Source organism: Canis aureus, chromosome 10 (assembly GCF_053574225.1).
Source record: "Canis aureus isolate CA01 chromosome 10, VMU_Caureus_v.1.0, whole genome shotgun sequence".
NCBI lineage: Eukaryota > Metazoa > Chordata > Mammalia > Carnivora > Canidae > Canis > Canis aureus.
In genome coordinates, this window is record NC_135620.1 from 56,493,507 (window position 1) to 56,517,907 (window position 24,401).

The window sequence follows — 24,401 nt, forward strand, 5'->3', positions numbered from 1 at the left end:
ATGGGATAAAGAAGTTAGGGAGAGGAAGGGTTGAGGATGACGTGGGTTTCTAACTTGTGCAGCCAGAAGGATGGTGGTACCTGCCGTTCACTAGTTAAGGGGAACCAGAAGAGATCAGCATTTGGGTGGTTGAAGGTACAGGGCAGGGATGCAAATTATGAGTTCCATTTAAGACATACTGAATTTAAGAAACTCTCAATATGTCAAAAAGAAATGCCAACCCTGTAGTTAGATAAACAGTTATGGAGCTCATGTACAAGGTCTAGGCTGAAGAGTCTTCTGTGCTTTGGTGGCCTTGTGAGTCTTCTGTGCTTTGGTGGCCATTGAAAGCATGGACATGTATGAGAGGACGCAATAATAGAAGGAGTGGTCTTTGGACTAAACTATGAAGAACTCCCGACTTTCGTGGTTGAATAAAGAATAATCCAGCAGAGGAGGTTGAGAGGTAATGGACAGCACCCAAAAATTCATGGCTGTTGGAAGCCTAGAGAAGAGGGTGTTTCTAAGAGGAGGAAGTGGTCAACCTGGTGAAACTCGGCTGAGTGATCAAGCCAGATTTGAGCTTCAGGTTTCCATTGGATTGATGATAATTTTTGGCTTTGACCAGAGCTGTTTCCATGGATGGGTGTGAAGCCAGGTTAGGGGCTGAAGAGCAAGTAACAAGTGAGGAAATGAAGACAGCAAGTGTAGACAATCCTCAAGAAGTTTCTGATAAAGGGGCATCAAGGATGTAAGAATATAAGAATATGATTGAATCCACAGGAGGAGAAAAAAAAAAAAAAAAGCAAAGAAGGATTTGCAACCTGACAGGCATTAACCCCTTTTTACAGATAAGGAAATGGAAGTTCAGAGAAGTTAGGTCTCTCTTCCAGTCAATATGTGGGGAAGATGAGACCTGAACCTGTTCAGGGCAACACAGAGGAAAACTCAATACAAAACATTCTGAAGGGGACCCCTAGGTGGCTCAGGGATTTAGCGCCTGCCTTTGGCCCAGGGCACGATCCTGGAGTCCCAGGATTGAGTCCCACATCAGGCTTCCGGCATGGAGCTTGCTTTGCCTTCTGCCTGTGTCTCTGCCTCTCTCTCTCTCGTTCTCTCTCTCTATGTCTATCATAAATAGATAAATAAAATCTTAAAAAAAATATTCTGAAAACTCAGGAGTATGTGCAGCCAGCTCCTTGACTTGGGGTTGGGGGGTCTGAGGAGTCAGACACTCTACGTCCTCTCCTGACCCTCACTTTCTCTTTCAGGGAAGGGCCCCAGGGCTGCACTGAGGATGAATGTTCCCACTGACACTCCCATCTTCTCTTCCCCTAGCTCTTCATCATTTTGGTCTTGTCCTTTCTCCAAAAACGAGATCACCGTAAGCAGAGAGATGAAACTTCCCGCCTCCTGGGAAAGCGCTTTGAAATCATCATGTGAGTGGAGCTCGGGCTGATCACTACAGCTTGGGGTGTCCTGTGTTTGGGGTCAACACCTGTTATAAGGCCAGGGTTACTCCCCGCTGCCTCTCCAGGCAAGGCAAGGGGCCTTGCCTCCTCCCCCTACTTCTTCCCCTCCCTGCCTCACCCCAGCCCAGCTCTGGGAGTTCGGAATCGGTGTCCAAGCTCATGCAGTCTCAGCACCCAGGGCTGCCCAGATGTGATGAAAACATCTCAAGGAGGCTCAGCTCACTATGGGAAGGGCCTTCCCACACCCAGCACTATGGCTGCCTCAGGAAGCAGGAGGAAGAGTTCTTGGTCGGCGCCTGCAGCAGCAAGCATTCATGCTGGGATGGTGCCATGAGTCACTCACAGGGAGATCTGCTTGGACCAGGCTGCTTTCCAGGCTGTGCTGGCTCAGCCATCCTGTCTCTGCACCTGTTATCAGTTTCTCCTTAAGCTCTAATTGCTTATATCTCTGCTGCATCACCCCTTAATAATTCAAAATAATAATGATAATAAAGCAGGTAACAGTTATTGCACAGGGACCGTGGCCTGTGAACCATTTGTTTTGCCTATATTCCATGGATGAACCCTTTTGCCAACCTAGCATGCTGGCGGTTCTTATCCTCATGTAGTGTATGAGCAAACTCAGGCTCAGAGAGGTTAAGTGACTTGCCCAAGTCCACACAGCTAACTAAGTGACAAGAGCTTTAACCGAGGTCTGGTTGATATTTGCTCTGATTCCCCCAGTATCATATGCTAAGCAGGCTCAAGCCTGTAAACATGCGAAGGTCTCAGCCGTGGGATCTGGAGAAGGGAGAGGAAGCCAGGGTGTCAAGACCAAGGCTAATGGTGACCTAAGGCTTCAGGGCGACAAATCCACCTGCAGTGTTCAGGGAGTCTCTGTACCAGCTCTGACTAGCAGACTCATTCTGGATACCACCCAATGGAGGGCTCAACTGCTCCCAAACTGCTGGGTCTGAGCCACACTGGGTGGGGCGCAGAGGTATACCCTCCCAGGTATTGGACACGCAGGGCCTGGTACAGGACTTTTTAAGTGGTAGGAGCTCTGTATGGGTGATGTTGAAGTACTTTGAATTCAGTTGCTAATGGCACAACTTGCTTGCTCCCTGGCCACTTTCCCATCAAAACCCCTGCTTTTCTGAGTAGTTCTCATTGAAAGCCCCTCACATGTGCATGGCACATGACAGTTTGTCAAGTATTTCTTCATTTGTCACCCACAGTGTCTCTGACATGAGTGGAGCGGGGGTCGTTATCTGTTTTAAAGATATGGCAACAGTCTCATGTATCTCTGAGGTACTGATTAAGTTTGGTTCACATCAACAAAATGCGTGTCTGTGAACATGTAGTGAGCACTTACTCTCTTCAATGGCCTGTGCTAGGTGCCACCCGTTGGAGCTTCTTGTTTCCTAGACCAACAGATAGCAAGAGAGGTGTGCTGAAATATGGCCACACTGTTCATGCTGAGGGGACACAGGCAAGGCAGCAACCCGCTGGGCCTGCTGGGAGTAGTTTGGGTGATGGTGGGGGGCTTCCCAGAGGAGGTGCTCATTGAGCTAAGCCTTGAAGGGGAAGACAGCAAGACAAGCGAGGCAGGAGGTGAGATCCAGATCCTGCCCCCAGGTCCCTGCCTCCATGCATTGCTCCTGACTCTGATTCCAACCTGGCATGACTTTCCAGAACAGAATTTTGACAGCTGACTGGTTCCTGTTCTCAGCGTCAGAAACCCAAAGTGCAAGGCCAGGCATCTGATTGGCCCATCCAAAGTCAGGTGGTCACCCCTGGTCCAATCAGCTTTGGCTGAAAAGGTAGGCTTGCATGGAACCAGCCCAGCTAATGCTACCCAGACCTTCCTAGGGGTATTGGAACCCTCACAGTGGCAGGGTGCAGGGCATGCTCCCCCAAGCCTGCCAAGCACATACTCCTTGTTTAGGTCTCTTAAGTCCTATTGCCTGTGCCTCTCATAGGTGAAACTCATCCTATTTTGTTTGTTGTCATGGCTAGTGGTGTCCTTGCTTGTGTCCCCCTCCCCCAGGACCTGAGCTTCTCAAGGGCAAAGATTTTTGTCTTCCTGCTTCAGTACCCTGAATCCACACTTACCCCAGAATTGGAGCTGAGGGTCTCAGAAAATGTCAGTTGAAATGAATAATTCACTACCCAGTAATCCCTCCTCAGGGTGAGATTGCTATCTTGGAGATGACCTGTGGGAATGAGCCACTCTCTGGCCTCACAAGCTGTTTCTCTTGTTCACAGACCTCTGGACTTCGTGGGCACCTTTAGTAACCGATGGTCCTATGGCATCGCCTTTGGGGCCACGGCCAACAAGGTCATGTTCTTGTTCTCAGAAGGCTACCAGCCCTTGCAGATCCCGCAGTGGGCCCAAGGTAAAGGCTGCCTCATACTTGCTGGGCATTTTGCCATGGCAGGTCTTGCTCTCAGAGACCGCCTGGCACAGGTTCCCTGAGATCAAAGGATAAATGTTATGAGAGTCAGTGTTCTTCCCTAGCTGTTACTTGCCCAAGGAAAATGTCTAGCTTGCCAGGTCTCAAAGCTTGTTTGTGGGGCTTTCTCCCAGTGAGATTTAGAGCTCCTTTAGACATAGAACAAAGGCTCAAAATTAAATTCATCATTACCTAGCCCAAAACTCTCTTGAGTCCTAGCCATTTCTGCCTTCTTCATATCAACAAGCCCTGGGATTCCTCCCTACAGAACAATGCTTATTTCTGGGGCCATTGGTCTGAAGCCTCTTCATTTCCCATGCCTCACATTCTCCCTGAAGGATCACTCTAGTATACAGATTCAGTCACCCTAATACAGTGACTCTGAACCTCTCTGTCCCACCTCTCTCAGGGCCTCCAGGCCTGTCTGAGCAAATGTCTACCAAGATCTCATTAGTCTTTAGGGAAATGCAAATTAAAACTGAAATGATATACTATCACATATCTCTTTGGCATATATGATTTGATAAGTTTTGACAAATGTTTATATTCATGAAATCATGACCACAATTGAGACAATGAACCCCGTAAGTTTCCTTGTCCTCTTTTGTAATCTCTCCTTCCCCCTATTCCATTACTGCCCTCATTTCTGATATTTTATTAAAAATTATTTAAATGGGGGATCCCTGGGTGGCGCAGCGGTTTAGCGCCTGCCTTTGGCCCAGGGCGCGATCCTGGAGACCCGGGATCGAATCCCACGTCGGGCTCCCGGTGCATGGAGCCTGCTTCTCCCTCTGCCTGTGTCTCTGCCTCTCTCTCTCACTGTGTGCCTATCATAAATAAATAAAAAAAAATTATTTAAATGGAATTATACAGAATGTACTTTCCTTTGGGGTATAGTTTCTTTCACATGGCATAGTTATTTTGAGATTCATACGCATTTAACCATGCCAGAAATTCATTCTTTTTTATTGCTAAGTTGTGTTCTACTATATGGAGAAAACAGAGTTCCTGTGCCCATTCACCTCTTTTTTTTTTTTTTTTTAAGATTTATTTATTGATGAGAGAGAGAGAGAAAGTGAGTGAGTGGGGGGAGGGGCAGGAGGAGAAGGAGAGAGAGAATCTCAAGCAGACTCTGCACTGAGCTGGAGCCCAAAGTGGGGCTCAATTCCATGACCCTGAGACCATGACCTGAGCTGAAACCCAAAGTTGGCCTTGTAACCAGCCAGACCACCCAGGTGCCTGCCCATTCAACTCTTGATTGACATTTAATTTATTTGCATTTTTAGCTATTGTAAGTAAAGCTGCTATGAATATTTGTGTACAAATCTTTGTGTGTACCTGTGCTTCCATTTTTCCTGGTTTCCATTTTACCTTTGAATGGAATGGCTAGATCATATACTTCATGTAGTAGATCATACTTTTTTATATTTAGATTTTTAAAAAAAGTTTTTAAAAAGTTTCTTTATTCATTCATGAGAGACACACAGAGAGAGAGGCAGAGACATAGGCAAAGGGAGAAGCAGGCTCCCTGTGGGAAGCCTGATGTGAGACTCGATCCCAGGACCCCAGGATCACCACCTGAGCCAAAGGCAGACGCTAAACCACTGAACCACTCCAATGCTCCAGATCATATTTTTAAAAAGAAATCGTCAAACTGTTTTCCAAAGTGATTGTTCCATTTTAGATAACCATCATTGATATGTGAGACTTCCAGTTTCTCTATGTCCTTGGTAACACATGGTCAGTCTTTTTATTTTTTATTTATATTGTTGTTGTCAGTTCTCTTTATTAAAAAACTTGGGGGGCACCTGTGTGGCTCAGTCAGTTAAACACCTGACTCTTGATTTCACCTCAGGTCATGATCTCAGGGTTGTGAGACTGAACACCATGTCTGGCTGTCTGGCTCTGTTTTAGTAGGGTAGAACCTACTTAAGATTCTCTCTCTCTTCTCTCTCTGCTCCTCCCTGCTGCACTCTCTCTCTCTCTCTCAAATAAATAAATAAATCTTTCTTTTTTTAAAGGGTTCTCTTTCTCCTTTCTCTGTCCCTCTCTCCCACTCCCACTTGTGCATGCACTCTCTCTCCACACAAAAAAAATTATTCTGGGTATAGTTGATGCACAATGTTACATTAGGTTCAGGTATACAGCCCTAGTGATTCAACATCTCTATATGTTATGCTCTGCTCCAGGCAAATGTAGCTACCATCTATCGCCATACAGCACTATTATAATATCGTTGACTATCTTCCCTGTGCTGTGCCTTTTAGTCCTGTGACCTGTTCATTATTCATTCCATAACTGGCAGGCTGGAAGACCCTTTCACCCACTTTGCACTCCCTTGCTGGCAACCATCAGTTTGTTCTCTAGAAATATAGATCTGATTCTACTTTTTGTTTGTTTGTTTGTTTAAGAAATAACAAATGTTGGCGAGGATGTAGAGAAGAAAGAACCTTCATGCACTGTTGGTGGGAATGTAAATTGGTACAGCCACTGTGGAAAACAGTATGGAGAGTCCTAAATAATTAAAAATAGAATTACTAGATGATCCAGTAATTCCACTGCTGGGTATGTACCCAAAGAAAATGAAAACACTAAGTTAAAAAGATACAAGCACCTGTGTTATTTACAATAGGCAAGAAATGGGAGCATCCCAAGTGCCCATCAATAAATGAATAAAGAAGATGTGCTACACACACACACGCGCACGCACGCACATAGGAATATTACTCAGCCATAAAAAGGATGAGATTTTGCCATTTGCAATAATGTGGATGGACCTAGAGTGTCTAATGCTAAGTGAAGTAAGACTGAGAAAGACAAACACCATCTGGTTTCATTCATATGTAGAACCTAAAAAACAAACGAAACAAAGTCTTTTTAATTTTAGCCATTCTAAGAGGCACATAGTCATGTCTTATTGTGGTTTTCATTTGCATTTTCATAATGACTGATGATATTGAGCATATTTTCATGTGCTCATTTGCTGTCCCTCTAACATCTTTGGTGAAGGTCCAAATCACTTTCCTTATTAATAAAAATTAGGGTTTTTGTTTTCTTCATATTGAGTTTTGATAGTTCTAGATCTAGTTCTGTATGTAAGTCTGTTATCAGATGTCTGAACTGCATTTGCTCCAACAATTTCTTTTGAAAGCTCACTTAAAGTTTTGATGAAATCTAATTTATTCATTTTCTTTTATGGATCATGCTTACAGTCTCATAGAAGAAATCTTTGCCCAATCTAAGGTCATTTAGATTTTCTCCTGTGTTTTTGCTGTAAGTTTTATAGTTATGATATTTTGCATTTAAGTTTATGATACATTTTGAATTAATTTTTTGCATATAATGTAAGGTATGGATTGAAGGGTTTTGGGGTTTTTGTTTGTTTTTTGCCTTTAGTTACCCATTTTTTCTAGCACTGCTTATTTCAAAAACCTACCCTTTGCCCACAAAATTGCCCTTGGACTTTTGTCGGCATCAGTTGGCTACATACGTATGGGTCTGTTTCTGGACTCTGCTCTGGTCCATCGATCTGCAGCATGGGAGGGCTTCAGTCTCTCCACATCCTCCCCAACAGTATTTTCTATTTTTAAAACAATTACAGCCATCTTAGTATGTGTATCTGTGTGTATCTTAGTATCTAATTGCTGTCTGGATTTACAGGTCCCTAAAGACCAATGCTGTGGAGCATCTGGCAGGGTCAGAACATCATTTCCTGCTTCATGGCTCTAGATTCCTCTCTTCTTTTTCACATAGTGATTATAGAGGCATATCCTCCTGTTATCCTCATACTTTCTGAGTCAACTTCTTTCCTCCACTTGTGTCTGGACACGCTGTTTCCCAACTCCTAGGAGTCTTACGGTCCTCCCACTTTGGAGTTTACTGTCTGTCCGCAGGCCACCTCCTTGGGGGGCCCCATCCCAGCAGGGGCCTGAGGTATTCAGCATAGGGAGGTCACAGGCCTGCCCGCTCCAGCACCAGCATACCGTGCTTCTTCTCACCTGCGAATCTCGGCCTTCAGCACCTTGCCTGCTTTCAGCTGGGATTTCAGCTTTGGTGTCTCGTGTCTGCTGGCACTTTGGGATTCTACTGTTGGGCCCTTCAGACATCCCACTGCCTTCTTCTGCTTCTTCTTACTCGGGTATTGATACCAAATGGTCTTGAGACCTAGATTTCTGATAGGTGTTGTCTCTGGGTTTGGTTTTGCCATCTTAGTTGCTCTGTCTGCTTCTGTGATGGGGATTTCAGGTAGATTGCAAAATGATGCTGTTGTGTCTTCTATCCTTACATAAATTCTTCCTTGTATATAGTCTGTCCCTGCCAGCCTCCCAATGCTCACATGCACATAAATATTGACCAACCCCAACTGGCCATCCCCCCTCCTCTGAGTGAGGAATGCCCTTTCTTCCCTTCTCCTCTCCATCTTACAAACTCCTGCTTGCATTTCCTGGCCTTGCTAAATGTCACCACCTCTGGGAAGCCTTCCCTGACACAGACCCCAGGTGAAGTCATTGGCTTCTACTTTTTGTCCCACAGCAGGTTGACTATGTCTCTGGTAATACAACACTCACCTTCCTCCCTGTCTTCTCTTTGGGGCTGTAAGCATCTCAGAGCAAGGAACTTGTTCATTCTTCCCATAGCCTGAGTGCCTGGCTCTGAACCTGGCTCAAAGCAGATACTTTGTAAAGGTCATCTTGCATGGTTAGATTTTCCTGGATCCTGTTAGATCCTCTAAGAGTGAGTCAGTGGTAGAATGAATATTATCATTGCCTTGTTTAGAAAGTAGGTAGTGGTTGCAAGAGGTATTGCACACACACACATCACCAGTCCTTGTGTTGCTATGGTGTATTTGCAGGGCTCTTCTCTTGGTGATTGCTGTTTGTTCACTTATATGGCCTGTCTCCACACATCATACTGTGAGCTGGCCAGAGGCAGGGGCCAGGTCTTCTACATCTCAATACTTAGCCAGTGCCTGGCATGGAAGAGTCCCAGGGAAGGTCTGTTGCAAGACAGAAAGACATTCCTGCATTCCTTCTTGCTAAGCTGGGGCTTGTCCTCTCATCTCCTTGGGTCCTGAGGCCTGTGACTGGAAGTCGGTGAGAAGTCCCATAGCTTCCTTGGGACACCCTGAGCCCGGGAGAAGCGGACTCACAGCGTCTCTGGCCCTGTCTCTCCCAGCCTTTGTGCTGCTGATTGGAGGCATGGAAGTCGGCCTGTCCCACTTCCCCTTCTTTGCCTGCCTCTCGTCGGAGTTCCAGCTGGTCAGCTCCATCCTCGGCTTCAGCTACTCTCTGATCTGGTAAGACGGATGCTGCCTGTCTGCCTTCCTGTGACTCCTTTGGCCATGGCTGAACTCTGGACAAAGGGCTGGAGGTGACCTGAGAGCTCCCTGAGGATCTTTGCCCAGACCTGGGGCTCATGATGGCAGGGTGACTGGTCCCAGGTCCCATTGTGCCCTCTCTGTGGGCCTGCATTGAAGGCTGCAGAAGGTCAGGGCACCATTCTTTCTGCTTCATGGGCCACTCATGATTAGACTATTCCCAGAAGTCAGGGATATAGCAAACTTCATTTCTGTAAACTGCCAAGGATCCCATAGGGGGATGCAGGAGTCCTGTGTGAATGATGTTTCTCTGTGTTGTCACATATCTCCTGGGAGCCCAGGAGAAAATCCATGCACCTCAGTTCAACATTGAGGGCCATTGCAGTCTGGCCTCCCCTCTCTCTCCATCCCCCACGATCTCTAGCACACACCTTAAGTCATACCACACTCCTGCATTCCTTCGTTCACCCACTAACTCAGCAGACATGCTATCATATCCTCGCTGTGCCCCAGGGAACATGTTAGAGAATAAGAGGGACCCTTGTGGTTCATGCATTCTGACCTCCTTGTCTATATGTGGCTGTTCCCCCTGTGGATCAGCCTCCCCTACTTGGCCTAGTGATAGATACATGTTCTTCCTTCATGGATTGTTGACCCCACAGATGGAGAACTTCTTGACCTTCTGGTTGATGTCTATGTCCTCAGCACCAGCATGGAGCTGGCCCCAGGACTACTTGCTGATTGAATAATCCCACAGGCATTCTGGCCAGAGGATTTGAGCCTCTGTCCCCTTCACTGAGCTGGTTCTCGGCCCCCCCCCTGCCCCGCCCCAAACACTGCAGCACTTTCTGTGACAGAGGAATCCTCAGGCCCATGTGCAGGCCACCTCAGGGGCTTGCAAGCAGCTGACGCACCAGCGACTACCATTCCCAAGTTTGTAAATGGCTCGTTTTATAAAATTAAAAGAAAGTATCCAGGGTCAGACTTGGAGTAATACTGTGCCGTCTGTCAGCCTCTGACAAATCTTCGCCCCGGGGAAGAGAGGGTAGTGGGACTGGCTCAGCAACCTGTGCTCCCCAGAAGATGAATCAGGCTGGAACACAAAGAGGATTGTGCGTCCAGTGGGCAAAAGCTTTAGGCTCCTTCCTCAGGGCAGTGTTTACAAATGAAGCCAGTCTGAGCAGAAGGAGCCTAGATGCCAGAGTCAGGAGACCTGGGCCTTGGTCCTGGCTCCAAGTGTGACTCTGGACAAATTCCTGTCTCTCTGTGGGCTTTGGCTTGCCCACCTGAGTGACAGAGGCAGGGAGAAGGAGATCACTCAGGGGCTCTGCTCTGTGGGTTCTGGGATTGGGTCCTATTCGAGGCATATTAAATGAATTTGGGGCATGTACTTTGGCATAAGCAGGGTGTCTGATCTGGGAAGGATGTACACAGAGACCTTCCTGAGGAGGAAGGGAAGGGGAGGTTGTAGCTCCAGGCTGATGGGATCCGGGCCTCTTTTTTTTTTTCATCTTTTAAAAATTATTTTATTTAAATTCAATTAAGTAATGTATAGTGTATTATTAGTTTTGGATATAGAGGTCAGAGATTCATCAATTGCATACAAGGCCGAGTGCTGATCACGTCCTATGCCCTCCTTAATGCCTCATCCCCCCACCCCCCTCCCCTCCAGCAACCCTCAGTTGTTTCCTAGAGTTAAGAGCCTCTTATGGCTTGTCTCCCTCTCTGATTTCGTTTGGGCTTCTTCACAGGGAATATGCTGGGAGCAGCCATAGTACCCCAAACCCTGTTTTTGTCCTGCAGGTTTGCTGTCACCATCCTTTACATCGCAGAGTGTCCTCATGGGCAGGTAAGTCCCCACTGAGCTATGTTTAGAGTATTCAGTCCTGTCACTGTGACCAGTTTGTTGTGTGGTATTGGACAAGCCTCTGCCACTCTCTGGGCCTCAGTTTGCTTGTGTGAGCAAAAGGAAAGTTGGAGCCATTCAAGATATTCCATTTGTACAGCATCTTTTATTCATCAAGGTGCTCATTCATAGACAGATGTTCTCTCAGTTGATGTTCACAGCAGCCCCTCAAGGTGGGGAACTCCTCAGCAGACCTATTTCATAGGTGAGGAAACTGAGGCCCAAGTGTATTAAGTAACTCTAAAGTAGTAGCAGATTTGAGAGTTGAGACCAGGTCTGGCTGACTCCTTCACATAGCCTTACTTTCTCTGTCTATAAAATGGGAGACTTGGACTGGATAAACCCTCCAGCTTTGCCATGCATTGTCCTCTTGGAATTGAGAAACTGGTTCATCTGTGTAGCCTTGTATGCTAGGAAAAGGAGAAAGATGAAAGAGAGTATCACACTGCATCTAGAAGTGTTGCTAGGCAGGTTGGGGGGTGGGAGCATCAGGAGGCCACCGGGAGCAGGAGCCAATGGGAGCCTTGTCAAAGTCTCTCCCAGGTTTCACTAACCATGGAGGGTGTGATGGAGCTGGATTGGAAAACAAGCTTGAGGGCTGGGCCTTCCCTCTGCATCTCTGTGCTGAAATGCATGAGAACATTCTAGCATACCTCTGCCCAAAGAGATACCCTCCACCCTGCTCACAGTGTCAGAGATTCCAGATCACAGACATTTTCTTTGGAGAGGTTCCAGACTTCCTGAGGTTCTTCTGAAATTTGAAATATTCATGGTCAATTAAGGGAAATGGCAGGCTCTTACCTCTATGCTCAGTCACTAATGTTAAGAACTGCTATTCTAGGTGCTGTCCTAGGCTCAGGCCCCCAGATTAACTATTGCATGATTCAAGGCGCTTCAAGGTACTTTGAAGGCTGTATGGTAGTGCTATACCCAGCTCACCAATAAATAAGAAAGTTAGACTCAGGGGCTAATGGGACTTATGAGTGAAAAATCATGGGACTAGAATCCAGATCAAGGTAATAATAAAGATTTCATCTTGTGTTCTCAAATGTGTTCATGGAAGCATTATGTATGAAAATGAGACATTGGAAGAGTAAAAAATGTCAAATATTAGGAGAAACTTTAAATAAAATTGGATCATCTAAGCAATGCAGTATTACAGAGCATTAAAAGTGACATTTGCAAATAATTTGTAAGCACATGGGAAGCTGATTACGATGTATACAGGCCTATGTATTTGGTATAATTTCAATTTATTTTATTTTTTTAAAGATTTATTTATTTATTCATGAGATACACAGAGAGAGGCAGAAATAGAGGCAGAGGGAGAAGCAGGCTCCCTGTGGGGAGCGCAATGGGGAACTCGATCCCAAGACGCCAGGATCATGCCTTGAGCTAGAGGCAGATGCTCAACCGCTGAGCTACCCAGGCATCCCATAATTTCAATTTATAATAGACATATATGTAAGGATAGATACAAAGAAAAGACACTGGAATATTGGTAGTGGTGATGTCTGATGTCTGAGTGGTGAGCATACAGTGGTGAGGATGAGGGGGAGACATGAGCGCCCACATCTCAGCATGCTTCTGCCTGGTACCTGAACATCACAGCATCAAAACCTAACTCCCCATGGGGGCAAGTACTCAGGAAACAAAAAACATGAAACCAGGGGCATCCGAGTGGTTCCATTGGTTAAATGTCTGACTTTTCATTTTGGCTTGGGTCTTGATCTTGGGGTCGTGGGATCAAGCCCTGCACCTGGCTCTGCAGTGGGTGCAAAATCTGCATGGGATTCTCTCTCTCTCTCTCTCTCTGCCCTTCCCCCCACTCACACTCACTCTCTCTGAAATAAATTAATTAATCTTTAAAAACAAAAATCCCCATGAAACTAACCACTAAATTGTGAAAGATAAGTCACAATATTATTTGTCTTAAAACAGTGAAAAAATACTTTGTGTGGGGTTTTTCCATTAAAATGAAACTAAAATTACAGAAAAACTATGAATAATATCTTGAGAGACCTGTACTCTTGAGAACTTCTGTTGCTGCCAACATGATGGCAGTTATGAGGCCTTCCTGCCTTTCTTTCTTTCTTTCTTTCTTTCTTTCTTTCTTTCTTTCTTTCTTTCTTTCTTTCTTTTTTCTTTTCTTTTCTTTTCTTTCTTTCTTTCTTTCTTTCTTTCTTTCTTTCTTTCTTTTTTTCTTTTCTTTTCTTTCTTTCTTTCTTTCTTTCTTTCTTTCTTTCTTTCTTTCTTTCTTTCTTTCTTTCTTTCCTCCCTCCCTCCCTCCCTCCCTCTCTTCCTTCCTTCCTTCCTTCCTTCCTTCCTTCCTTCCTTCCTTCCTTCCTTCCTTTTTTCCCCTTCTTCTCTTTCTGTTTCTCCTTCTCTCTTTTTTTCTCCTCTCTGACCCTCCTCTCCCTGTTTCTCCTCATTACCCCTCTTTCTATATCTCTCTCTGTTATGTGTACTTTCCAAAAGTAGCAGTATTTGATACCTGATCAGAAAAAGCCGTGGGGCACCTGGGTGGCTCAGTGGTTGAATGTCTGCCTTTGGCTCAGGGTGTGATCCTGGGTCCTGGGATTGAGTCCAGCATCAGGCTCCTCACAGGGAGCCTGCTTCTCCCTCTGCCTATGTCTCTGCCTCTCTCTCTGTGTCTCTCATGAATAAAAAAATAAAATATTAAAAAAAAAAAGAAAGAAAAAGCCACGAAAGCCCTTTGTATAAAATACAATGGAAGTGCTACGACTCACACCCAGGGCTGCTAGACTGTAGACCCACTGCTCATGCCATGGGACCGGGTGAGCAGAGATTGACCACTGGCCGCCCAACTCTGAGGGAGTGGGCAGACAGGCAGACCCCTGTCCGCAGCTTTACCGGTGGCCTGGCCTCGGCCCACCTACAGCCCGCACCCCACGCTCTGCTTCTGTTGCAGTTTTTGGGGAGGTACGAGACAGTCATGTTCTATTGGCCTTCACTGCTGTGCCTGGCCTTCCTGCTGGGCCGCTTCCTGCACATGTTTGTCAAGTCTCTGAGGGTCCACCTGGGCTGGGAGCTGCCGATGGTGAGTACTGAGGGGGAGCCCCGTGTGTGTCCCCGCAGGTCTAGTCGGCACAACCGCCCTGTGAGGCAGGCGCTGGTTCTACTTCTCCATTCTACGGGAGGAAACGCGGACCCAGGGAGGGGAGTTGCATCGGCCGAGGTCACGCAGCTGGTCTGGAACAGAGCCAGAACTGGACCCAGAGAGCTCAGGGCTTGAGGCTCTCTCTTAACCGCTGTTCTCAATCCAAAAGAGCAACTTTACCCAAATTCCTGGCCTCTGTGACAATAGCCAGTTAAAGAGACCAAACCCTGACAAGAATTTGTGAGCCTAAGCATGCACCCTTCTCTCGCCTCACAGGAAGAAAAGCCTTTCCTGGAAGCTCACCAGGCAGAGCACGTCAAACGGCTCCTGAGGAAGCCCCCCCTGCAGTAAGCCCCGGGGTGCCTCAGTCACCCCTCGGTGTTTGCACCAGCGCTGACGAGCCCTGACAGTGTGGCAGACCGTGAGATGACTGGAAGGGCGCATAGTAGTCAGGACGTTTGTTTGCTAAAGACAGACACTCAACTTGGACTAAATTAAAGAGAAAACAGAAATGCATGGCCTTCCATAACTAAAAGTCTAGAGGTGGTCAGCTCCGATGCAGATGGAGCCAGTGACTTCCTTGTTATCAGAATCAGGGCTAGTTGCCTCATTTTCTCTTAGCCTGTGTTAGCCTCATAGTGAGGTGGGCTTCCTCCCTGTGGTGGCCCCCAGAATCTCTAAGCTTATACCCTCCTGGTTTAAGATCCCAGAAAAAAAGAAATTTTTCTTTCTGATAATTCAAACCAAACCCCCATTGTGATTTATTGGATCAGTTGGAGCCCATGCCTTCCCCAAACCAATTACTATGGCAGGGTGATTAAGTGGATTGTTAAGCCTGTCACATATTCCACGTTGGAACATAGGAAGTGGTTCAGCCTCACTTAACCGCAAGGACTGATGGGAGGGAGCAGGTTCCTAGAGAAAGACTGCTTTGCTGTTACTAATACAAGAAGACACAGCTCACGGCCAAGCAAAAGCACCTGGTCTTCAGTGACCGAAAATAAATGGTGCCACTGCCACCATGTATAAGAGGATGTACCCCAGAGGAGGGACGTGGCTAGTCCAAGGTCATACACTGATGAAGCTTGTACATTGGTTGGAACTACATTTGCTTACATGTAGCAGAAAACACAAAATAATGGTGGGACACGCAAGAGGGAGATTTCTTTTTCATGTGAAAGAATTTTGGAGGCAGGTAGTTCATACCGACCCTGAACTGCCCACCATGGAACTTTGCTGATCATTCTTATGATTTTCATCATGAAGGCTGTCCATGTCCAAGGTAGATGCTGGGTAGGCTCCAGCTTGGACTGGCCACCATGTCTGCATTTCAGACAGCAGGCAGGAAAAACGAAGGAAGGGCAATGGGGTCCCTCTCAGCTGTGTCAATTCCACTTCAGCGCCTTCCCCAAAGCGCCACACCACACTGTGGTCACATCTGATTGGCCTGTGCTTAGTCTTGGTCACTCTTAGCTGTAAGAGAGTTCAGGAGTGATGATAGCTCTTTAGTTTGGTGAATTGCTCTACTGAGTAAAATTGAGTCTCTGTTCTTAAGAATAAGGGGAGAAAGAAAACTAGAATCTACCAGTGTTCTTTCTCCTCATTAGATTCTAAGATAAGCAGAGGCAATGAAGTTATTTTCAGAAGAATCAGGCATTTGTTTATCAACTACACCCTCTCTTTTCTTGTTATTTATTCATTCACAGGGAGTCTAAAAAGTCCTGGTTCCAAACCAGAATATATGAGTGGGACCCTTGCTTTCAGTTCCCAAGCAGAATGATTGGAACCATTGTGTTGGCTTTCATATGCCTGTACCTTGTAAGTATATCTGAACAAATTCTTTTCTTTTTTATAAGTGAGAATGGATGGTTTAGGGCAGGGGTGATTCTTTAAAAGCTGGGTCAAAGAACTTTTGATCATGTAAAGAACTCACAAGATGCCACTCCATTCTAACAGCAAGTAAAAATCTGAACAAATTGAAAAATCAACAGTTCTTCTTAGATCCATAAAAGAAGAGAAGTCATGGTACAAACTACTGCCCCTACAATTGGAGACAGGTAGGTAAAAGAACCACAATGGAATGGAGCAAATCAATCCAGCAATGTATGAAAAGAATTATAAACCACAACCAAGTGGGATTTATCTCAGATATGCAAGCCTGGTAAATGTTAAAAAGTCACTTAATGTAATCAATCACATCACTGACCGAAAGAAGAAAAATCATATGATCATACCAATAGATGTAGAAGAAACATTTAAAAAAATCCAACACCAGGTCGTGAGAAAATTTTTCAGCAACCTAGGCATAGAGGGAAACTTTCTTAATCTGATAAAGAATATCAACAACAAATCTACAGCTAACATCATACTTTATCGTGAGAAATTAGAAGCTTTCCAACTAAGATCTGGAAGAAGGCAAGACTGTTCCCCTCACCACTCAACATTTACTTAGGAAATCCTAGCTAAGTAACAAGACAAAGGAAATAAAAGGAATACCAATTGGGAAGGGAGGAGCAAAAATGTCTTTGTTCACAGATAACAGGATTGTGTATGTGGAAAACCCAAAAGAATCAACAACAGCAACAAAAAACTCCAGAAGAGGCACCTGGCTGGTTCAGTCAGTAGAGCATGTGACTCTTGATCTTGGGGTTGTAAACTTAATCTCTTGGGTATAGAGATTACTTAAAGTCTTAAAAAAACTCAACTGGAACTAATAAGCAGCTACAGCAGGGTTGCAGGGTATAAGGTTAACATACTAAAAAGTCAGTTTTCCTGCATGTGGATGTTTGTAGCAGCTTTATACATTATTGCTAAAAATGGGAGTGACCGAGAGCCCTTCAGTGGGTGGATAAATAATCTTTGGTACATCCAGACAAGGGGATACACTACAAGGAAATGAACTATCAAGCCCTGAAAAGACATGGAAGAAACTTACATGCATAATAGTAAGTGAAAGATGCCAATTTGAGAAGGTCACATATTATGTTATTCCAACTGTGTGACATTTTGAAAGGCAAAATTATGGAGACAGTAAAAGATCAATTGTTACCATGGGTGGGGGAGGGGAGGGATGAATAGGAAAAGCACAGAAGATTTTTAGGGCAGTGAAAATACTTTGTATGATATTATTATGGTAGATACATGTCATTAGATGTTTGTCCAAATCCATAGAATGTGCAACACCAAGAGTGAACCCTCGTGTGAACTATGGAGCTTGGATGATAATCATGTTTCAGCATAGGTGCGTTATTTAAGTGTGTTTTCTCAACAAAAATTTTAAATGTTGGCATAATTCTGACTTTAATATATTTTTTTAAGATTTTATTTATCTATTTGTGAGAGACAGAGAGAGAGAGAGAGGCAGAGACACAGGCAGAGGGAGAAGCAGGCTCCATGCAGGGAGCCTGATGTGGGACTTGATCCGGGACCCTGGGATCACGCGCCAGGCCGAAGGCAGGCACTAAACCACTGAGCCACCCAGGGATCCCCCTGACTTTAATATTTTATTAAACACAGGATCAAAACACTTCATGTGGTCAGTTACCTGAGGTAACTTGTCTGAGTCAAAAGTGGGGTGAACATGGAGAGATAGAACTGGCAAGACCAAGTTGTCTTTTGTTGTTGCTGTTTTTAAAGATTTTATTGGGCAGCCCCGGTGGCGCAGCGGTTTGATGCCACCTGCAGCCTGGGGTGTGATCCTGGAGACCCGGGATCGAGTCCCACATCGGGCTCCCTGTGTGGAGCCTGCTTCTCCCTCTGTCTGTGTCTCTGCTTCTCTCTCTCTCTCTCTGTATCTCTCATGAATAAATAAAATCTTTTTTTTTTTAAAGATTTTATTTATTTAGTCATAGACACAGAGAGAGAGAGAGGCAGAGACACAGGCAGAGGGAGAAGCAGGCTCCATGTAGAGAGCCCCATGTGGGACTCTATCCCCGGTCTCCAGGATCAGGCCCTGGGCTGAAAGTGGTGCTAAACCGCTGAGCCACCTGGGCTGCCCCCAAGTTATATTTTGGATGATACCTATATAAATTCATCCTGTGATTGAGTTTTAGATGAATGTATTAGGTAGGTAATGCTGAAGTACCACATAAACCCCTAAATTTCAGTGTTTTAGCACTATATGTATATTTGCCCATATAACAGTGTTGAGTGGGTATTCATATTTGAGGGGGGCAGCAGTCCTCCGTGTGTTTTTCCATAACCCAGATTCTTCCACCATATGCCTTATGATCCCCAAGAACCCTCACCCTCTGCATCTAGTCAGCAGAAGGGGAAGGTATATGGAGAAATGCATGGGGGGGGGGGGTGGCGGTTCAAAGACCTGTGTGGAATAGCACACATTCCTTCCACTCCTCTTCCACGGGCAAGAACCATGTCATGTGGCCACATCTAACTCAAGGGAGGCTGGGAAATGTAGTCCGGCTTTGTGCCCAAAGAATGAGAGAATGGGTTTTAATGGACAACTGGAATTTTCTGCAACATGACTTGGCGTTACTGTGTTCCTTAAGTCTTTCATGGTTATCTACTGTATGCCAAGCACCATGCTCAGACCCGGAAGAGAGAAGACAGCTGATTCAGAAGAGTCTTGGTCTGGGAGAGACCTGGTCTAAGAGATGGGGATACAATGTGGTATGAAGTACCTGCCATGTAAAGAGAGAAAAAAAAAAAAAAAAAAGATGAAAGTACTCTGAAAGTTTAGTGAATTATTCTAGTTTGAGAAGCTCCCTGAAGATGGTAACATTTGGCTGCACATTCAAAAACAGACAAAATTTGGTTGATGAAGTAAAATGGTAGTGGGAACTCTAGAAGTTTTGGTACGCTAGTAGGTGGCATGAAGGCATGATGCCAGGATGATGGGAGTGAGCACGTGTGACATGTTTACGGAAAACAGTACTTCCTATAATGTGGTTACTACCAAGATACTATATACAGGAAACAGTACTTCTGTAACTTGGTTACCACCAAGAAGGAGAGCAGATTCGGCTAGAGTTGTCCCCAAGATTGCTCCTTATTCACAGGCATTCATTTCACTTTGATGTAATAAATGTTGGAAGAGTTCCCTGAGCCCTTGTAGGACCTAGTCTTGTATGCTATAGGGTGAAGAAAAGAGTTTGGGGTGACTCCAAAGGAGTCATAATCCCACTCATCTTGGTACTGTTTAGAGTCTATTTCAGATGAGTTTTGTACTTCAAAGAGTTTTGACCTCAAAACCAAAGAAAGATCCATGTGTTATTCACCTAGTAGGCTGGACTCAGGTGAGACTTTGAAATGTTTGCTCTTTGTACCAGTTCATTGTCATTGAGTTCTGCATGTTCGTGTTTGTGAGAGACGAGCTGGATGTGTTTGAAGGGGAGCTGGAGTACTACATTGCCTCCATGAACCAGACGGGGACCCTGACCCCAGTCATCCTGCAGGTGAAAGAGCTGATGAGCGTCAGCAAAGGTAACACCGTCCTGCCACCTTTGCTGGGAAGGTGTGGGAAACTGAGAGATAGTGGCAGGTGCACACCTGGGATAATGATTGCTCTAGGATTGCTATTACCTGCACAAGGTGACTGGTTTTGGAGAAAAGTGGGTTACAACTGATAACATGCCTCTCTGGGTGATTAGAAGGCCAATGGGGTCAGGATCTAGGCCATTTTGTGAAAACCTGTTTGGAGCTGAGTTGAACAGGCCCTGAGAATTTTCCCATTTTACATAGCCCGTTTTGTTTTGATGCCAGTGGAAACAAACTGAAATCATCATATCTTTTTCACTTTGGAAAAAATAAAACAGCAAGTCTTGGCTTTTCTTTAGGATTACATGAAAAATTTATATATGTTGTTCAAATTTAATTTCTGCTTAGTTCACACTGCTGTAACAAATTGCCATAGACCAGGTAGTAGAAACAGCAAACACTTATTTGCCAGTTCAGGAGACTGGAGAGTTCCAGGTGCCAGCAGACCTGGTGTCTGTTCAGAGCCCGCTTCCTGATTTCTCTTTGTATCCTCAATGCTAGAGAGTCGGGAGAGGAAGTAGGCTGGCTCCTGTCTCTTCTTCTAAGGGCAGTACTCCCAAAAGCCACATCTCTAAATACCATCATACTGGGGGTTAGGGGTTGGGTTTTTTTTTTTTTAATATTTTATTTATTTATTTATTTATTTATTTATTTATTTATTTATTTATTTATTTATGAAAGAGAGAGAGAGGCAGAGACACAGGCATAGGGAAAAGCAGGCTCCTTGCAGGGAGCCCGACGTGGGACTCGATCTCTGGACCCCGGGATCATGCCCCGAACCAAAGGCAGACGCTCAACTGCTGAGCCACCCAGGCGTCCCTGAGGTTAGGGTTTTGACATATGAATCTGTCCATAGTGGTCACTTTACCTTAAAATAGCAGCTTTCTTTGAAAACAATATTGTAATTCTATGTCCATTGCCTATGGAGGGAGGAGAGTTCTTCCCTCTTTCCTGCTGAGAAAGGCCCTGGACAAGATGTCAGGTAAGCTCTGTGTCATTACAAGTCATTATTCTCTTGGCCTTGACTTCCTTATCTTTAAATGGGAGCTTGAAACAGGGTGCTAAGTGGTTCCCAAAAGCCACTGACAATTAGTTAATGGCTATAAATTTCTAAATGTTCCTTAAGCCATGAAACAGGTGTTGCAAATGATATTTTTACTTAAGATTCATAATCTGGTGGAATATTGCAACCAGAAGGAAATAGATCTGTGAATTATTTGAGGGAAGTTCTCTTTCTTGCATGTGACATGGAAAGTTACTTTTACATGAGCGCTGGGGCAGGGACCACTTTTTTCCATACCACCATACTTTATTGTTGCCCTTGAACATTTGTATTCATCTTTTATTTTTTATTTATTTATTTTTTGTATTCATCTTTTTAAAAATGATTTTATTATTTATTTGACACACACACACACACACACACACACGCATACAGAGCAGCCGCACAGGGAGTGGCAGGGAGAAGGAGGAGACTCCCCGCTGAGCAGGGAGCCTGATGTGGGGCTCCATCCCAGAATCTTGGAATCAGGACCTGAGCCAAAGGCAGATGCTTAACCAACTGAGCCATCCAGGTGCTCCATTTGTATCCATCTTTTTTTTTTTTAATTTAAAGATTTTATTTATTTATTCATGAGAGACACAGAGAGAGACAGAGACATAGGCAGAGGGAGAAGCAGGCTCCCTACAGGAAGCCCAGTGAGGGACTTGATCCTAGGACCCTGGGGATCACAATCTGAGGGGAAGACAGGCGCTCAAGCACTGAGCCACCCAGGTGCCCTGTATCGATCTTTAATGCAGGTTAATGCTCAGAGCGATGAGTCCCTGAGTACACCATGCAGCACACGTGGTCTAATCTTTAAGTTTAGTCATACAATTTTTAAGTCATAGTTTTTTTAAAATTTCATTCCCCTTCCCCCCTCTTCTGGCAAGTTTTTTTTTTTTTCTGGCAAGTTTTTAATGACAACCTCAGGTACTTGCTCTGGGTGAACTGGAGTAAATATGTCACTATATTCCCTCATGTTGTACGCCCTCTTTCATGTATTTCTCACATGTTTAGTTAATTTGAGAATCAATGCATGAAAAGAAAGAAAATTTTCATAGAATGAAATTTTTTTTTATTCTATCTTCATCTTTTTCAGCTTTAAAGCAGCTGTCCTCTGACCAAGAGAGACTTTTAAGCTGAAAATGCTTCATCTTTGGGTAGATAAAAGCATTAAATTAAAGGTGTGCATTGAGTCATGCCCTTGCTGCTGGCTGGAGCAAGTCTGCACTCATTCTGCTTGTGGCAAGACTCCTCCCATCCTTTCTTCAAGGATCCATGTGCCCCACAGGGGTGAGCTTATGGTGGTTTACCTGCACCCTTTGTGTTGGTTGAAATTTGGGATATAGCAATTGTGTAATCCTGGTGATGCTGGGGGAGAGACACATTTAAAACTTAAAAGAAATAGAGATCAGCTTTCTTTTTCTTTCTTTTTAAGACAACTTTTCAAAGATATAATTCACATACCTTGCAATTCATCCATTGAACTCCCAAGTACAATTCTGTGGTTTTAGTATATTCTCAACTATCACCATTGTGTGACCATCACCACCATCACATTTAGAACATGTCATCACCCTGTAAAGAAATCATGGCCATTTGTAATCACTCCCCATTTCCCTTCAACATTCTCAGCCCTAGATCACTACTCTTTTCTGACTCAATGATTTGGCTCTTCTGGACTTCTTACATAAATGGAATCACACGATATGTGGTCTTTTTTGATTGACTTCTCCCACATAGCAAATGTCTACAAAGTCCATCTATGTCATAGCATGTGACTGAACTCTGTTTTTTTTTTTATTGCTGGAATTGATTCTGTTGTATGAATATATCACATTGTATTTATCCGTTCATCTGTTGATGGAAATCTGAGTTGTTTCAACTTTCTGGCTATTATGAGTAATCCTGCTATGAACATTCACCTCCAAATTTTTCACATATTCTCATATATCTTGGGTGTATATCTAGGAGTGGAATTCTGAATCATATGACAACTATGTTTAACCTCTCAGGGAATTGGCAGACTGTTTCCAAAAGCAGCTGCATCACTTTGTGTTCCCACCAGCAATGTATCAGGGGTCCGGTTTCTCCATATCTTTACCAACATGACATGTCTTTTTTTTTTTTTTGATAGCCATCTAGTAAGTGTGAAATGGCATTTTATTGTGGTTTTGATTTTCATTTCTAAGTGATATCTAGATGTTGAAAATCTTTTCATGTCTTTATTGGGCAATTGTACATCATCTGTGAGTAGTATCTTTGGAGATTCTTTGCCTATTTCTAAATTGAATTCTTGGGCAGCCCGGGTGGCTCAGCGGTTTAGCGCCGCTTTCAGCCCAGGGCCTGATCCTGGAGACCCATTGATCGAGTCCCACGTCAAGCTCCCTGCGTGGAGCCTGCTTCTCCCTCTGCCTGTGTCTCTGCCTCTCTCTCTCTCTCTCTCTGTGTGTCTCTCATGAATAAATAAAATAAAATAAATTGAATTCTTTATTGATTATTGAGCTATAAGAATCCCTTAAGAGATATAATTTCCAGGTATTTTCTCCCATTCTGTAGGTTGCTTTTTTACTTTTTTGATGGTGCCCTTTGAAACGTAGATGTTTTTAACTTTGATGGAGTTCAGTATATTCATTTTTCTTTTATACGTGTGTGTATCTAAGGAAATGTTGCCTAACGTGAGGTCACAAAAATTTATTCTATTTTCTTCTGAGACTTTTATAATTTTAGCTTTTACATTTGAACCTATAATCCACTTTGAGTTAATTTTTGTATATGCTGTGAGGTAAGATTCTAACTTCATTGTTTTGCATGTGAGTATCAGTGACCCAGTGCCGTTTGTTGAAAAGCATATTTTTTCTTCATTGAATTGTCTTTTTTATCCTTGTTGAAAATATTTGATGATGCGAGCTTACTTCTGAATTCTTATTACATTGATCCTACACATCTATCTATTCTTTTTTTTCTTATTATCAATCATGATTTTTTTCGTTTTTTTAATAATAAATTTATTTTTTGTTGGTGTTCAATTTGCCAACTTACAGAATAACACCCAGTGCTCATCCCGTCAAGAGCCCCCCTCAGTGCCCGTCACGCATTCACCCCCACCCCCAGCCCTCCTCCCTTTCCACCACCCCTAGTTCGTTTCCCAGAGTTAGGAGTCTTTATGTTCTGTCTCCCTTTCTGATATTTCCCACACACTTCTTCTCCCTTCCCTTATATTCTTATGGCAGTACCACACTATCTTCATTACTGTAGCTTCGTAGTAAATTTGAAATCAAGAGGTTGAGTCCTGCAATTTTCTTCTTCCTTTTCAAGATTGGCAATACCTATTCTGGATCCCTTCATTTTTATATGAATCTTAGGATTAGCTTGTCAATCTATGCAAAAATGGCATTGGAATTTTGATAGGTATTGGGTTGAATCTTTGGATCAATTTAGAGAATATTGCCATGTTAGCGAACATCCTATACATGAATATGGCATGTCTTTCCATTAATCTCCATCTTCTTTAATTTCTTTCAACAGTCTTTCATAGTTTTCAGTGTACAAGTTGTATATTTCTTAAGTTTGTTCTTAAATATTTCTTTTTGATACTAATGCAAACGTAATTTTTTTCTTCATATTCAGATT

At 44.1% G+C, this 24,401-nt stretch overlaps 1 protein-coding gene across 1 annotated transcript in view; it reads left to right on the forward strand.

The window, feature by feature from the left end:
- The window catches only part of LOC144322490 (stimulated by retinoic acid gene 6 protein-like), a 49,110-nt gene that overhangs the window by 13,871 nt on the left and 10,838 nt on the right, over positions 1–24,401 (forward strand). Inside the window, exons 3-10 of the mRNA XM_077912613.1 lie at positions 1,318–1,418; positions 3,699–3,829; positions 9,062–9,182; positions 11,007–11,052; positions 14,042–14,170; positions 14,507–14,577; positions 15,937–16,048; positions 19,519–19,672. Of these exons, the coding sequence (XP_077768739.1) occupies positions 1,318–1,418; positions 3,699–3,829; positions 9,062–9,182; positions 11,007–11,052; positions 14,042–14,170; positions 14,507–14,577; positions 15,937–16,048; positions 19,519–19,672 (865 nt within the window). The remainder of the gene's footprint in view (positions 1–1,317; positions 1,419–3,698; positions 3,830–9,061; positions 9,183–11,006; positions 11,053–14,041; positions 14,171–14,506; positions 14,578–15,936; positions 16,049–19,518; positions 19,673–24,401) is intronic.